The sequence below is a fragment of the Saccopteryx leptura genome, chromosome 8 (assembly GCF_036850995.1).
Source record: "Saccopteryx leptura isolate mSacLep1 chromosome 8, mSacLep1_pri_phased_curated, whole genome shotgun sequence".
NCBI lineage: Eukaryota > Metazoa > Chordata > Mammalia > Chiroptera > Emballonuridae > Saccopteryx > Saccopteryx leptura.
Genome location: NC_089510.1, coordinates 4,494,949 through 4,512,446, shown reverse-complemented (window position 1 = coordinate 4,512,446; position 17,498 = coordinate 4,494,949). Strand labels below are relative to the sequence as shown.

General features: G+C 49.7%; 1 protein-coding gene across 2 annotated transcripts in view; it reads left to right on the top strand.

Moving 5' to 3' along the window:
* The first annotated feature begins 15,035 nt into the window (after nucleotides 1–15,035).
* Nucleotides 15,036–17,498, top strand: part of PLOD2 (procollagen-lysine,2-oxoglutarate 5-dioxygenase 2) — a 93,577-nt gene continuing 91,114 nt past the window's right edge. For both annotated transcript variants that reach the window (XM_066347263.1, XM_066347262.1), the window contains exon 1: nucleotides 15,036–15,311. In XM_066347263.1, the coding sequence (XP_066203360.1) occupies nucleotides 15,188–15,311 (124 nt within the window). In that variant the 5' untranslated portion in view covers nucleotides 15,036–15,187. The remainder of the gene's footprint in view (nucleotides 15,312–17,498) is intronic.

The following is a 17,498-nucleotide window of genomic DNA, read 5'->3' as shown; positions in this document are numbered from 1 at the left end:
ATGGGTCACTCGGTCTGTGGTAACCCCCCCATCAAGGTACATATGAGAAAGCAATCAATGAACAACTAAGGAGCCGCAATGAAGAATTGATGCTTCTCATCTCTCTCCCTTCCTGTCTGTCTGTCCCTATCTCTCTCTCTCTCTCTCTCTCTCTCTCTCTCTCTCTGTCACATACACACACACACACACACACACACACACACACACACACACTACAACACATTGTATAATGCAGCTAGCCTTCCTGCTCTTAGATGCTTTTAAGCCTTTTGGAAAGAGATAGTTACTTCTGGATCTTGCTTTTTTCCTGGGATACAAATCTGGACATAACTTCTCCTCATCAAGTTGTTCTGCAGAAAACTTTCCCACCTCAGCCCTGTCAGGTGGTAGAGGTTGAGGATCTAACAGATGTCTTGGAAGTAGGCACAGAAGCCAGGGAGATGTTACTTGGACTCTTTTCTACCTCAGAAAAACCGGTCGTTGGTAGATGAAGCTGCCAGTTGAGGAGATGGGAGTTTCTTCAATTGTTTTGGACCTTTGTTTACAAGGAGACCTCAGGTGGTCAAGTGGTCCACCTGGGGCCATGTCAGTCATGGCTGGAAGGGAGCAGTGGTATTTGTCAGAGGACCCTAGTTCTTGTTTTTGCTGTTGTACCAGGAATGACACCTTAACAGAAGGCAGCAGGGTCTGGTTTATGGGGGCGGAAACTTCCTTGTGCTTGAGCCTTGAGCCTTATGTTTCTGGACAGGGGTAATTAGTGACTTTGTTCATTTCTAGGTTTAAAAGCTTCTTGAGATTGGCAAATACTCACCCAACGAGCAGCAATACTCAGTGGCAGGCTGTGGGCACTGGACACAAAGCCTTAAGCACAGGGAACTCTATCAAGACCAATTGAGCTGAATTAGCAGAAGCAAATAAAGCTGAAATATAAACTTGGTTAGAGCAAGCAGCCAATGAGAGGCAAACCAATTCTTGGGTTAAAAGACAGGATACACATCGATTCCCAGCCAGGGCATACAGGGGAAGCACCCATCTGCTTCTCCACCCTTCCCCCTCTCCTTCCTCTCTCTTCCCTTCCCTCAGCCAATGCTCCATTGGAGCAAAGTTAACACAAAGTTGGCCCGGGTGCTGAGGATGGCTCCATGGCCTCCACCTTAGGCACTAGAATGGCTCCAGCTGCAATGGAGCAATATCCTGATGGTCAGAGCATCGCCCCCTGGTGGGCATGCCAGGTAAATCTCTGCTTCCCTGCTTCTCATTTCAGAAAAATACAAATAATAATAATAATAATAATAATAATGACAGGGCACACAACTTGATTGTATGTTGTGATCGCTTCACATGTGTGGGGATGCACATCGGCAAGCACACACACACTCACATATAAAAATTCTCACTCACATACCTGCAGACACAACACTGAAAGAAACACATCAAAATGCCAACTCTGGTTACTTCTGGGGGGTTAGATTATGAGTGATTTTATTTTACTTATTTGTTCAATTTTCTTCTTCTTTTTTCTTCACTTTCTTTTCTTCTTCCCCTTCTCTTCCTCTTCCTTCTCCTTCTTCTTTTCATCTTCTTCTTTTTTTCCTCCTCTTTTTCCTCTTCTTCTTCCTCTTCCTCCTCCTCCTCCTTCTTTTTATTAAGTGAGAGGAAGGGAGATACATAGACAGACTCCCAAATGTGCCTCGACTAGGATCCACCCAGCAACCCCGGTCTGGAGCCAATGCCCTGCCCATCTGGGGCCATGCTCACAACCAAGCTATTTCTAGCACCTTAGGCAGAGGCTCCACGGAACCATCCTCAGCACCTGAGATGGATGTACTCGAACTAATCAAGCAATGTCTGCAGGAGGGGAAGAGAGTGGGAGGAAGAGTGGAGAAACAGTTGGTTGCTTCTCCTGTGTGCCCTGACCGGGAATCGAACCTGGAACATCCACATGCCAGGCCAACACTCTACCAACTGAGCCAACTGGCCAGGGCAAGAATGATGATTTATACATGCATGGATGTATTCAAAATGAGAGAAGTGTCTAGTTGAACTTGGAGTCTTGAAGACAGAGTAGTATCTGGAACCTGGTTCCTGCACACAGACTGTTTATTGACTGACTGAAGGAACCACGGCACACCTACTTTAAGGAAATCATGGTATAAAGAGAAAAGGGATTTTTTTTTTTTTTTACTTTTGTGATTGATTTGGAGCAATTTTGCTGGGTGGACACTAGGAACGTTTATTTGATGTAGGTAGTAAATTACAATTATTAAAAAACAGAAGAATTCAAAGGGAGGCATTAGAGTAGGAATGAAAAAAGGGGGTTCTATGGAAAGTTACCCCACAGGGTGATCTGATCATAAATCCCTAACTGGGCAGGTCAAGGAGCATAGTCACACCCCAGGAATATAACTTCTTTAGGAAAAGGTCTCTGCCTTAAGCAAGCTCTGTTCATCGCGTCTGTGTGTCTAGGTTAACAGACCTTTAAAATAACTACCTGCAAGAGAGCACACAGTCTTATTAACCATCCTGTAACGTGGCCGCTCCTCACCGTCTCCCACTTCCGGTAATCTCCCTTTTGTTCCCTCCTTCATTTCAAACTCGTGGAAGAAACTGCGAAACCCTCCTTACCCAGAGCCTTTATCTCAGTCTGATGAGATCTGGCTTCCCAGTGTGTCTCCTTTTTGGCTTTGAATGCATTTTCATTAAAATTTTCTAGAGTCTCTTATAATGACAGGAGTAGTTGATTTGATAATGCTTCCACGTTGAGATAGTCTTTTATTTTATTTATTTATTTATTTATTTATTTTGTATTTTTCAGAAGTTAGAAGTGGGGAGCAGACAAATTCCCGCATGCGCCGGACTGGGATCCACCCGGCATGCCTACCAGGGTGTGATGCTCTGCCCATCTGGGGCATTGCTCTGTTGCTGTGAGAGCCATTCTAGCACGTGAGGCAGAGGCCGTGGAGCCATCCTCAGCGCCCAGGCCAACTTTGCTCCAATGGAGCCTTGGCTGCGAGAGGGGAAGAGAGAGACAGAGAGGTAGGAGAGGGGGAGAGTTGGAGGAGCAGATGGGTGCTTCTCCTGTGTGCTGTGGCCGGGAATCAAACCTGGGACTTCCACACGCCAGGCCAACACTCCACCACTGAGCCAACCGGCCAGGGCCATTCTTCTTTTTTTTAATTGTAAGGAAAGAAAAACAATTCTTGTTTTAAAACACTTTTTGTTAAGGGATCATTGCTTTTTATAGTTTATACCTGAAATATTAAAAAAAATACTAATGATCCTTTGCATCCAAATATGTGTTTCTACTTTGGGCTAAAATTGGTACTAATGGTGATTTTTAAGAATCATATTAACTGGGGGAAAAGAAAGCAGTAAATCAATGAATAAGAAGGCCACACAGTCACAAAGGAACGCCAGAACGGTAATTAAGAAAAACACTGTGATTGAAGTTCAAAGAAATTAGAGTGTAGTCTCCAAATGGCTACCTTAAGACACCAGAGTGGTGTTATTGATGTCCGCCCGTCCGGGAAACTCTGCAAAATACAATGCCTGCAGGGAGTTCACGGAGCCTGCCCTGCCCGATACAAAGCGCCGGGTGAGCAGACGGGCAGCACGGTCATTATGGCTAACTTCAAAAAGTACAAAGGGACGCTATGCATGGTGATGTCTCTACGGTACAGAAAATTATATCTGCTGCAAACCATCCCTTCTGGAAACCTGTAATGGAAAATGTTCTGAGGAAGACACCGCTTATAATGCTGGGCACCGCACTCAGGCTGGGCCCCGCAGGCAGTCTGGGCACCGCACACAGTCTGGGCACCGCACGCAGGCTGGGCGCCGCACGCAGGCTGGGCCCCGCACGCAGGCTGGGCCCCGCACGCAGTCTGGGCACCGCACGGCACGTCCGCGACCCCGTGCCTCCTCCCTCGGTGGGCACTCCCACTTTAAAGTGAACTCTCCAACCTTTCGGTGACGTTGTAAAAATATTTCCTTTGGCGAATGTCACAGAATTTGTTTTCCAGATTATAGAAATAATGAATTAAAAATATGATGAGTACTAAAAAAAAATAAAAAAATAGTGCTGGTACTTTTTATGACATATATATATCTAAATAATGTCCATTTCTCCCAGGCTAAAGCTTTAGCATTTTCACTTCCTTTATGCTCCCGTTTAAAAAAAAATTATTGGGGTGACATTGGTTAATAAAATTATATATATAGGTTTCAGGTGCACAATTCTATATAATACAGCCTTTGTATATTGCACTGTGTGTTCAGCACCCCAAGTCACGTCTCCTTCCATCCCCATGCACCCCCCTTTACTCCCTCTCCTCCACCCCCACCCCACTTTTCCTCGGGTAATTACCACACTCTTGTCTGAGCCTGGGAGGTTTTGTTTGTTTTACTTGCTTAATCCCTTCCCCCTTTTCGCCCAGCCCCCAAGCCCCTCCCCTCTGACAGCTGTGGGTGGTCACTTCATTTCCTTGATGGTTTCCTTTGCTGTGCAAAAACTTTTTAGTTTGATGCCCTCTTATTGGTTTATTTTTGTTCGTTTCTTTTTTTTCCCCTTGTTTGAGGGGATATATCAGAAAAGTATTGCTCCAAGAAATGTCCTCGATGTTACTGCCTATGTTTATCTCCCAGGATTTTTATGGTTTCAAGCCTTATGTTTAAGTCTTGAATCCATTTTGAGTTTATTTTTGTGTGTGGTGTAAGAATGTGGTCTGGTTTCATTTTTTTTTTTTTTTTTGCTTGTATCTGTCTAATCTTCACAACACCATTTATTGAAGAGACTACCTTTACCCCATTGTATGTTCTGGCATCCTTTGTCGAGTATCAGTTGACCATAAATATGTAGCTTTATTTCTGGGTTCTCTATTTTGTTCCGCTGATCTAGGCGTCTGTTTTTATGCCAGCACTTTGCTGCTTTGATTACTATGGCACTGGAGTTTAGTTTGATACAATGTAGCATGAGAAAGCACTCCATCCTGGAGGGATAAGGTAGGAATACCCTTGTTGGAGCCTATGAATGGAGTTGGCCCAGGAAGGCCCACCTCCATGCTGAGTCCAGGAATTATTGATTATGGACTCCATATATTCTCAATATTTATAAAAGGATTGTGTCTAGATGTTAGGGATAGGACAATGAGCCAATTATGATTAACGAGGCCTAGAGTTTATATCATTTTAAGGAATCTTTAAGAAAAAAAAAAAAACCAGACTCGAGCGACCAATATAAAAGAAAGCCGTGAGTACTTATGTAGGATACAAAAAGAAGATCTAATAATTTATATGTGAGATTCAAGCCTCTTTTTCCTAGAATGCCTTAGATACTGTCTAAGAAATGCTGTCTCAGTAATTGTTCTGTTTTCTTTTTATTGCTTCTTTTTCTTTTTTTAAAAAACATTTTGTTGTTCTCTTGTTATATTTCAGTAATTGTTCTTGATTACAACCTGGCTTTCTTCCCAACCTCAGAGAGTGAACACTCCCGGCATTCCCGACACTCCCAGATGTCCTTTGCTAGGGAGAGAAATGACACTTAAAGTTTCTCAGCTTCAGGGTAAATCATTCCAGGAAAAGGAGTTCAGTATTCCCAAGAAACAGGAGACTGAGGGACCTTAAGGGCAGAAAGCCATAAAAAAAAAAAAATCATTAGAAACTACTGTTGAAGCCCGTGGTCGGGTAGTTCAGTTGGCTAAAGCGTCCTCTCAATATCCCGTGTTTGTGGGTTCAATCCCCGGTCAGAGCCCATATAAGAATCAGCCTATGAGTGCCTAAATAAGTGGAACAACAAACTGATGTTTCTTCTCTCCCTCCCTCTCTCTCTCCCTTCTTCTCTCTCTCTAAAAATCAATATATAAATAAAATAAAATAGAATGGAAAAGCTACTGTTGAACAAAAAGATTTTGACACTGTATTGCAGTTAATGATAATGTCATACTGGTGTCACCGATGCCAGCAAATATGTCATGGCTTGGAACGTCAGTAAAATACATTTGGAAGACAATGCAGAAGCCGCAAACTTCTGCTGCTGACCTTTGAGGGTGACTCATTGCCCAGACAGCTCTGTCCAAATCAGTGAGACTGGTTACAAAACATCTGTTAGGGCCATCTCTGGAAGCCTGTGTGTCCTCTGGCTCTCTTAACTAGCCCTGGCCTGCTCTTGTTACTTTGAATCTGGCTGAAGTCAGTTTTACAACTGACATAGTTTTGCTGGGTACGAGGGTTTCGCAATTCAGATCTACCAAGGGAGTGTGAACCAAGAAGATGGATTCTAATGCTCGTTTCGGCCGCACGTGTGCTGACCCTGGGACGACCCAGAGGAGGTCAGCATGGCCCTAGTGCAAGGAGGACCTGCAGATTTGTAATCTATTCCGTCCGAAAAAGGAAGAAGAAGGAGGGAAAAGGGGTTCCACGGCAAGTAACCCAATAGGGTAATCTGATCATGAATTCCTGACTGGGCAGGTCATGGTGGGGAGTCACAACCCAGACATCTAACTTCTGTTTCTTCCCTCTCTTTGTCTGCAGATATAGCCCCGTTTCATCCAGGCCGCCACAAAAACAGACAGATGTAGCCCCATTTCATCCAGGCCGCCACAAAGACAGACAGATGTAGCCCCATTTCATCCAGGCCGCCACAAAGACAGACAGAAAGCACGTGATTTTTTTTCTTTTTTTGTTTTTTGTGCATGGATTTTTTTTTCTTTTGCATCCCAGTGCAAACCAAAAGAACATTAGAGTAGGCCCTGGCTGGTTGGCTCAGTGGATAGAGTGCTGGCTTGGTGTGTGGATGTCCCGGGTTCTATCCCTGGTTAGGGCACACAGAAGAAGCGACCATATGCTTTTCTTCCCTTCTCTTTCCCCCTTTCTCTCCTTCTTTCTCTCTCTCTCTCTCTCTCCCCCCTTCTCGTAGCCAGTGGCTCAGTCAGTCCGAGTGTCAGGCTCAGGCTCTGAAAATAGCTCCGTTGATTGAGCATTGGCCCCAGATGAGGGTCACCAGGTGGATCCTAGTTGGGGCACATGTGGAAGTCTGTCTCTCTAGCTCCCTCCTCTCACTTAAAACAAAAAGAATATTAATTCTATCAGTGGATGCAGATAACTTCTTTAATAAAATATCTTTGCTTTAAGCAAGTCCTGTCCACTATTTCTGAGCAACTAGGTTAACACAATTTTGAGATAACCCATAAATAACCACCCTTTAAGAAAGCACATAATATCCTGGCCAGGTAGCTCAGTTGGTTGGAGCACTGTCTCAATATGCAAAGTTTGCCAGTTCAATCCCGGGTCAGAGCACATACAGAAACAGATCAATGTTTGTCTCTCCCTCCCTTCCTCTCTCTAAAAATTTAAATTAAAAAAATATATATATCAGAGAGCCCGTAAACTTTGCTATCTCCTGGAACTTTCCTTAAATCCTCTCCTTCAAACTCAGAAAAGACGCTGCAAAACTATTGTATTATTCTAGGGAGCATTTAAGATCCCGCTCCCTGGCATATGTTGTTAGTTTGGCTCCAATAAACTATAAAAATTCTGGACCGGTTTGGACGTTACTTATTGTCGACAGGAGGACCCTATCAATCACGCTCAGATGACTAAAACATACCGTGAAGGTTAATAAGAACGGCACTTTCGCTGGAAGCGCCGCCTGAGAACCAGCGGTTCCACAGCAAGGCTTCTTGTCTTTTCCTGGAGACCGTAAGAAGCCAGAGGAGTAAAATCCTCGAGGAGATAACCCGTGCACAAGTCCCCTACGATAAACAACTTCCTGCTGGGGGGAGAAGCCCGTTTGGGGCACCACAGAGAAAGCTCACTTCTATTTTCTCATATGAGCGATTTCACCTGGACAGCCAACTCTTGAAAAAGTCACTGTGGAAAGCGATCCCCGCAAGCTGTGGCTTAAAGGGTTACAGGGATTTTAGGGGAAAAAAATGCTGGGACCCACAGAGTGTGCTACATGCCTCTCAGGCACCTCCCTGTACAGATGGCACCGTCAGCCTCAGCTCCGGGGCTGCCCGCTCACCCTACAGTGAGAAAGGCCACCCACGAACCGGGCAGCAGAGGGCAGAGTGAGGGGGAGGGTCCCGGAATCAGGCTCCGCTTCTGCGTGTCGCTCCGCCCTCAGCTCCAGCTGACGTCTTGCCGTCGCTGTGGTTTCTGGTCCCATTCAAGGCTTTGATCTCAAATCCTTGTCCCCGGGGGCCTTTTCTCAGGCTTCCCCCTAGTCCCCAAGTCTCTCTACGACAGCATTCTGTTTGGCCAAGCCTGTCTGACTTGGCCAGGCTCCTTTGCGGACTCCTTCCAGTCGCCTTACCCCCTCCGAGGGTCAGCCTTCTCTTACTTTTTGCTCCTGGCCTCTGGTTGCTCCTGCTCATCTATTTCACTGAACCCCTCTCGCCCTTCCCGCCCCCAAGACTATTCACACAGGCTCCCAAGGCTTTGCTTCTTATTTATTCAACAAATAGTCATAGGATAAATATCCTGGACTTCTTTCTTTCTTTTTTTTTTTTTTTTCATTCTTACACCCACATTCATACCATTAAGCTTTGTCGGCTCCACCACCGAACCTACTTAGACGCTGACTTGCTTTCACGCCCACCGACCGGGTTGGAGCCAGAATCATCTGCTGGGTCTCTGCATGGAGCTCCACACTGCTCGCTGGCCTCGTGTTGACTTTTCCCACACATCTCCCTTCGTCTTGGTCTAACCCAGCATCTGGGCTCTGTCACCTTTTCAAACTCTACATAAGATCAGGTCAGCCCTGCCCAGTTGGCTCAGCGGTAGGGCGTTGACCCAGCATGTGGAAGTCTGGGGTTTGATTCCCGGCCAGGGCACACAGGAGAAGTGCCCATCTGCTTCTTCACCCTTCTCCCTCTCCTTTTTTTCTGTCTCTCTCTTCCCCTCCTGCAGCCAAGGCTCCATGGGAGCAAAGCTGGCCCGGGCGCTGAGGATGGCTCCATGGCCTCCGCCTCAGGTGCTAGAATGGCTATGGTTGCAATGGAGCCATGCCCCAGATGAGCAGAGTATCGCCCCCTGGTGGGTGTGCCGGGTGGATCCCGGGAGGGCGCATGTGGGAGTCTGTCTCTCTTCCTCCCTGCTTCTCACTTCAGCAAAAAATACAAAGAAATACACAAAAAGAAAAAAAAAAAGATAGGTCTCTACTGGCTCTCTCCACTCTCCCCACTCCTCCAGTATTGTGGCATTCTAGAACAACTTGTGGTGGTTGTTCATACAGTATTGTTATCTAAGGACGCAATGTTGTACAGCAGACCTGGAATGTATTCACCGGCAGAACAAATATCTTATACTCTCTTCCTCCCTCCCTTCCTCCCTCTGGCCCCTTGCACCCACCGTTTATTCTTCTGCTTCTGTGAGCTGGTTTTTAGAAGCAGGTGGAGTCAGGCAGGATTTGTCCTGCGGTGGCTGACGCAGTGCACTCAGCCTACGGTCCGCTTCTGTGAGCTGGTTTTTAGATGCAGGTGGAGTCAGGCAGGATTTGTCCTGCGGTGGCTGACGCAGTGCACTCAACCTACGGTCCGCAAGGCCAGACGTGTGTCCAGGCTCTCTGCTCGAGTCTCACCGTCTGCTCACCGTTGACCCCTCCCTCCCGTTTACCACTCCGCTGTCACCTCCCTCTCATTGTACCGTGACTGGACACCTGGTCACTGTCCCCGCCCGGGGCCACCTCTCTCCCTCACCACGTTCAGGTCTGTGCTGAAGCGTCCACATCCCAGGGAGGCCTTCCCAGGACCCTCTACTCAGAGTGTCTGGTTCTTTCCAGGTGACATTCCTGATTCATGTTCTCTCCAGCCCTTTCACTGTTGTGTGTTTCTCTCTTTTCTCACAGAAGAGTGAAAACACTAGGAAAACAGGATGTTTGTTTTCCCGATATATTTGTTTTACCAGCAGCTAGAACAGGGCCCGAGCTATAGCAGGCATGCAGGCACATAATGTGCTTTGTTGTTGTTGTTGTTATCTGTTTTCTATTGCTATTTGTTTTCTAGCGAGAGAGAGAGAGAGAGAGAGAGAGAGAGAGAGAGAGAGAGAGGAAGAGAGAGGAAGAGAAAGAGATGAGAGGCATAAACTTGTAGTTGCGGCACTTTAGTTGTTGATCGGTGGCTTTCTCATACGTGTCCTGATGGGGGTCGGGGGGCTCCAGCTGAGCCAGGGACCCCTTACTCAAGCCAGAGACCTTGCCTTCAAGCCAGCAACCTGTGGGCTCAAGCCAATAACCATGGAATCATATTGAGCCCCTGCTCAAGCCAGTGACCCTGTGTTCAAGACGGTGACCTCGGGGTTTCAAACCTGGGATCTCAGTGTCCCAGATGGACACTCTAGCCTCTGGGCCACCAGCGGTCAGGGCACAATGAATTTTTTTTTAAATGAACGAATGAATGATACAGGCTACTATGTGCTAGTAGTCATTTAGTGTACAATAAACAAATGAATAAAAATATGTCAAAAAATGAGAGAAGTTTGTTTGAAGAGTCAGAGAGCATGGAGCAGTGACCTAAGCCAGTCCCCGGGCAGGGTGAAGTACTCAAGTCGGGCTTCCTGTAGGAGGTGGCATCTGAGTCTGACAGAAGGTAGCCCAATGCAGGGAGGAGGAGAGGTTTGGAGAAGAGCTCTCTAGATCGATATCATGAACAAAGGCAAGCCCTAGTCACCGACGGTGGTGGATTCAGTAATGCGCCCATGACTGGCCAGCGCCCCTCTCCTGTATCACTCCACCTTCAACCACCCCGTTTCCTCCCAACCCCCAGGAAACCCCTGGTTTTTACATCTCGGTTCAGGGTGGGCCTCTGGGAGACCCTAAATGAACACAGTGATTTTTTTTTTTTTTTTTTTTTTTTTTGCATTTTTCTGAAGCTGGAAACAGGGAGAGACAGTCAGACAGACTCCCGCATGCGCCTGACCGGGATCCACCCGGCACGCCCACCATGGGGTGATGCTCTGCCCATCAGGGGGCGATGCTCTGCCCATCCTGGGCGTCGCCATGTTGCGACCAGAGCCACTCTAGTGCCTGTGTCAGAGGCCAAGGAGCCATCCCCAGCGCCCGGGCCATCTTTGCTCCAATGGAGCCTTGGCTGCAGGAGGGGAAGAGAGAGACAGAGAGGAAGGCGCGGCGGAGGGGTGGAGAAGCAAATGGGCGCTTCTCCCGTGTGCCCTGGCCGGGAATCGAACCCGGGTCCTCCGCACGCTAGGCCGACGCTCTACCGCTGAGCCAACCGGCCAGGGCTGATTTTTACCCAAACTCTAGACAACAAAAATAACAAAGTCTTGGGGATATAACAAAGGAAACCAAGATTAGCTGGATATAGGATCCACGTAGAAGTGATTGAGGTTTGATACTTGAGAGCAAAGGAATTTGAGTTCTAGGTTCAAGGATTTGGAATGCCTCCAAATTCCCTGATGTGTTTGAGTTTGGGGATGACGGTCCCCTAAGGCAGTGATTTTCAACCTTTTTTGAGCCGCGGCACATTTTTCACATTTACAAAATCCTGGGGCACACCACCTACCAAAATGACACAAAATGACACTCTAACACAGTACATATTATACATATAGTTAATAATATAGTTTCTAAATGTATTTATACTCACTTAGTGTGAAACCTGGGCCTGTTTCAATGAACACAAAAGGGATATCCTGGCAGGAATGGGAGAAAGACGCACACGAAGCTCTTCCTCAACAGTTCTCAGTCTCTCTCTGTTTTTAGATTTTATCGCAGTCAAGCTTGAGAAGTTCAGCTCACATAGCTATGTGGTTGAAAACGGGAGCAATGTCAAAATAGCTTTGTTGGCCAGAATGGGGAACTCCTCCGCAACAGATAACCAAAAACTGTCCAAAGGAAGATTAGCAAACTTTAGCTTTAAAGTTAGATAACATTGTGATGCATTGTATATCATCCTCTGCGGGGGGGGGGGGGGGGGGGGGGGGGCTCTTTTAAAATGAAAAGGTCAAATATCTATATACACCATCAGGATAGACATAACCAGCTGAGGCTGAGGCTTCATCTAGTGGTGGCAACATTTACCTCCAGTCCTGACCAGGATTAGAAATCCGGACCATGGGGAGGAGTAGTAGCTTCAATTACTCCCCACCCCCCACCCCCCCCCCCCCCCCCCCCCCCCCCCCCCCCCCCCCCCCCCCCCCCCCCCCCCCCCCCCCGCCACACAATGACAAGTGCGCAGCAGCCCCAGCGGGGACCTTCCTGGGTGTGGATGAGAGGCGGCCTACTATTGGTTCATCGCTAGTGGTCGGGATGAGTCCTAGAAGGTGATTGGTCAGTGAGCGGTCCCTGTGCCTCCACTCTTCCTGTCGCTGATAGCTGGAGGGATTGTGAGGGGAATGTTTATGTTCCGATGGAGGCAGCTGGCAGCGGGCGGGATAAATAGCCTCTGAGGGCCGTATTGGGCACGTGGGCCCTAGTTTGGGGACCCATGTTTAATTTCCCCAGGGCACACCTGACCATGTCACTGGTTGAAAAACACTGCCCTAAGGGATACCTGAGTGTGGCGACTCTAGCGGTGGTCTCTCCTGGGGGAAGGCTGGGGGCGGGGAGAGCCCACGGGGAGGGAGGGAGCCGCTCAGACAGCACAGCGAGGGTAGCTGCAGGGCTGCCCCAGTGCGGCGGCCCCCAGCTCGGGGAGGAACAGATGGCGAGAACTCGCAAAGAGAAGAAAACAATGGCAGGATCTTGTGCGTTGAGGGGGCTGCAGCAGAGCCATGCTGGCTGGGGAGCAGCGGTCTCCTTGGCAGAGGCGAGGAAACTGGGGGCGATCTGGGTTGGTCAGCTGACGGACAGGGGGACTCCGAGCCGGGGGCGTGCCCAGGAAGAGGTGTTCCGCAGACAGCTGGAAACGCGAGAAGGCGGGAAGGATTTTTCAGACGTGGATACGTGCGTCTGGCTATTTCGAAAATCCCCAGGAAAGACTTGCTGTGTTCTTAGAGTGATGACCTTGGGGCTCCCAGTAGAGAAGGGTGAAGGTCACGGTAACCTGCCATGATTGCCATGAGAGGCGATGTCGCAGTGGGAGTGGGCACACACTTATGATGTGTGGAGGCTGGAAATGTACCTGAGGGCATGAGGGGAGGCAGAAAGCTGGGTTCTAACCATGCACGTTCTTTTCTTTTCTTAAAATTATATATATATATATATATATATATATATATATATATATATGGAGAGAGAGAGAGAGAGAGAGAGAGAGAGAGGAAGGAAAAGAGAGACAAAGAGAAACATCGGTTTGTTCCTATATGTGTCCTGACCTAGGATCGAACCCGCAGCCTTTGGAAATCAATCGAGAGGATGCTCTAAACAACCAGCGTAGCTATCCAGCCAGGGCCCCATGCACGTTCTTGAAGACACGGAACAACCAAGGAAGCAAGAAGTCAAATTCAAAACGTTTGGCAAGAGTTCAGGCGCAATAGGTTTGGAATTCTGGCGGCTGAGACTGGGCCACGGAACCAGCCCTTCCCGGTGGCGGCGGGGTCCTCCGACTCCCAGGACAAAGGCTATCTGCTTCCCGCTTCCGTCTGCAGAGCGAAGAAATCGATCTCCTAGCTTTCTGTTTTTCGGGTCGAATAAACCTCATTTTATTCTTCTCACAGGTCAGACTTTCCATTTCTTTAATTATTGGTTAGTCTTCTCTGAACTTTCTCCAGTTTTCCTTTAAAAAAAAAAACAAAAACAACAAAAAAAAAAAACAACTGAGACCAAACCTTCAAAACATAGTAACAACTGGCTTCGTTCCGGGCACAGGAAATGCTTCTTTCTCTAAAATGTCACACCCCACGCCACATTTCTCTGCACTTCTTTCCACCTGTTTTTCATTCGACCTTTTAGAGCTCATGTTATCTAGATATCACACTAATTTTAGAGAAAAATGTGATCACAACGGGCCAAATCTTTGTCAATGGTTTTTGGTTTTTTTTCCCCCCATGGTAACTTCAAAGGCGCTCAGAGCTGGAAAGAGGATTGGCTCAAAACGGTTTTTTTTTTTTTTCTATTTTAGGAAGATAGAGGTAGCGTACAGAATACAGGTTGGGTCATAGGACGAGTCTCGTTCTTTTTTTGTCCCCTCATACAGCTCCTGTCACCAAATATACCAGGCAGCATCTTCACACTTTCGCCCGAGTCTGGTATCTTTCCTCCAGCCCATCCTAACAGAGTCAACACTGGCTTGGCTAACATGTTGAGAAATAACGCAGGAAAGAAAAAAAGAAGGAAAAAAAAAAAAAGGCATTTGCTTAGGCATGAACCAAAACTGGAAGCAGAGCCGGGCGCGCCAGCAGCCGTGTCCGGGAGTACTTTTCCATGTGCAGGAAGGAAGGACAGGCTTGTCCGGCCGGGCCCCAGCGCACCGCGCCGGGCTGTGACCCCGCGGGCTGTACAAGCCGCTGCTGGAGGGCGTCCGAGGCGGTCCTGGCAGCGGGGGAGGCAGCAGAAACGTGCCCCAAACCCCGGGGCGATGAAAGCTTTCGGCTGACCTGGGAATAAAGACACGGGCCTCCCTCTGCGGAGCGAGGAAACCTGACCGCTGCGGCTCCCGGGGGTGGAGGTGAGGGTGGGGGACCCAGTGCCCTGCGTCTGGCCGGGTGCCATTCAGCCAAGGTCGGGGAGGCCCTGCAGGCGCTCCGGGCAGGGGGCAGCAGCCACAGGCAGGGCGCGCAGGTCCCCGGCTCAGGGGCCGATGGAGGGGGCGTGGAGAGGCGCAGGGGCGCAGAGGTGAGCGGGGCGCCGCCCGCCCCTCCCCGCCGGCCCACGCCCCCTCCCTGCCTCGGGACCCGCGGAGCCCTGCGTGCGCCTCCCCACGTAGCCGCAGATGGTTCCCTAATGAGGTCTGTCCAGCGCGGCCAGACCCAGACATGGGGCTGGCCCGGCGCGCGGAGCCGACCGCAGGGGCGCACGCAGCCGCGCGGCGCGGCGGGTCAGCGGGCGGCCAATAGCCGGGGCGCGGCCCGCCCCGTCGCCTCCCCCTCGGGGAGCCTTATAAGTGGCCCGCGGCGCCGGGGGCGCCTCCGCCACGGCCTGACTCCGGCCGCGGGCCCGCTGCGCGCACTCGGCTCGCTCGCTCGCTCCCGCCCGCCGCGCCCGTCGGCCCGGGGCCGTCCGCGCTCTCGCGAGAAGTTGGCTGCCGCCCGGCGGTGGGTGCCCGAGCCCGCGCGGGCCCTCGGGGCGCCGAAGATGGGGGAGCGCGCGGCGCAGCCCCCGGTCCTGCTGCTGCTGCTGCTGCCGCTGGCGCTGGTCCTCCACCTCGGGGGGCCCTGCCGAGGGGCCGACGCGGAGGCCGCCCCCAGTGTCCCCACAGGTGAGCGCCCCCGCCCGCCCGCGCCCCCGGAGCCCCGTCCCGGCGCCGTTCATTCATCCTGCGGCGCGGGGCGCCGGGCCGGCCAGGTGAGCTGGGGCGAGCCCGTGCTGCGCGCAGCCGCGGAGGCGAGCGAGGGCGGGCGGCCGGTCCCCGCGCCGGTCCCGGGCCGGTGGGAGCGCGCCCCCCATCGCCCCTCATCGCCCCGTCCCCCCGGCGGGCCCCGCGGGCGCGCCGTAACCCGAGAGCGCGGGACCTCTCCGCCCGCGCTGGTCGCGATTTCCCCCTGGTCTTGGCAGGTCGCTGGGCACCGACACACCTTCCCTTGCTCGCTCCTCTCTCCTCCTCCTTTCCTGGACTTGGCAGGATGCATCCGTGTGGGACGGGGAGCAGGACTCCCTCTGTGACCCGAACACCGGGCTCAGTGTACTTTCTGATTGATGGTGACACATTCCTTCCAAGCGCCCCGGGAAGCAGCCGGTAACACCTCCCGCTTGCCAAAAACAACGCTCAAAAATCCTGGGTTGTTTTCAGGGAGGCTGCCCGGCTACCCGGTGCCTCCTGGCTGGAGGCGGCGTTCCTCCCTGGGGACCTGGAGAGGGAAGCCGTGGACAGCCCCCCGCCCTCCTCCACTCCCCCCCACGCTTCCCCCCCCCCCCCCCCCCCCGCCGCCACCCTTTCCCTAAACCCGGGGCCCGTTCTTGTTTTCAGAAGCTGGGACGGCAGTGCATAGTCTCCTCAAAGTTCATGTAAAGCAGGACTTGCTACATTCAGCCGGATGCAAGACGCGCTCACCACATGTTTATCTAAACATACTTTTGGTGCCATTTGTCACACACGGCTGTCCTTTGAGTGTGCCCCTTTTGTGCTGGAACTCCGTGCTCGGTTAGCTGAAATTAGACCTTGCACATAAATGTCCTGCAATTTTTTTTTTTTTTTTTTTTTTTTTTTAAATTTTGGATCATTTTGGAACCAGATTTTTTTGGAAGTACACAGGGCAGTTTTCTGCTCGAATTTTGCTTAACACAAAGACAGAAACGTCTTTTTCAAGGCTGATCCCCGAGAAGCTAGCTGACATTTGGTTTAGAGCTTCGCTAATCCCCTGTAGCAATAGTTTTTAATCTTCATCTTTTCAGCGTTTCAGAAAACTTCCGTGGCTAGACTGCCCGTCTTTCTCCATTCCTGCTTTGTTAGCTGGAGAAACTTCAGCCTGCAGACGGATTTCTGTCAGCTAACAATGCTTTTCTTTCAGAGAGATGCGTGGCACCTTTACATTTGATCTCAGTTTTTCCATAACTCTACAATTTTCTTTTAGTGTCACAGCTAGAAAACAGACAAGTTAAATGCCTTAAGCAAACTTGGAAATGGAGACGTTAAAAAAAAAAAATCACCAGAAGAATGACTTTCTTTATGAAACACCCAGTGGAACTTACTGGGAAATGAAGTAACCTCTAGTCTCAGGGCTTTGCTACTTGTGGAGGGACCCGCTTCAGCCTTGGTCTGTTTTCTTTTCTTCATCACCAACACCACCTTTACTTTGTATGGATGACGTTTCTTTGTGGTCGCCTTTAAGTTGACAGTCCAAATCGTTTTTTTCTTTCCCACTCTGGCTTTTAGATTTCATGGAGCTGGACTGGTAATGTTTGAATGGACCGTAACATCAGAGAAAGGAGATTTCAGATATGGGTGTTTTTCTTAGCCAAAGTGACCACAGAAAACCCATTGCTGAAATCTGAGAGCCAGTTGTCTTCGGTGGGTATGGATGGGTTATTCAGTTATGGCCTAAATGCAGGAAAGTATTAGTTTGTACTAGGTAGAGCCGGCCATAGGCAGTTTGACGATGTAACTTTTGTGTAGGCAGATGTGATAAGCTCATAGATACAGATGGTACACCGCTGATGGCAGGGCTAGAATCCTGGACTGTGTTCCATTCTCTCCCTAAAATATTTCAAGTGGAAATGACTGAATTGCCCCTGGCCAAGGAGCTCGGAGCTACTTGTGTGAATGTTGTGGTCGGGATACATCAAGGTCGCAGATTTGACCCCCTGGGCAGCGCACATACAAGAATCAACCAAGAAGTGCCTAGGTTAAGTGGAGCAAATCCATGTTTCTCACTCTTTCTTCCTCTCTCTCTAAAATCAATCCATAAAAGCTTAAAAAAAAAAAAAAGAGAATTACTATATTGGAAAC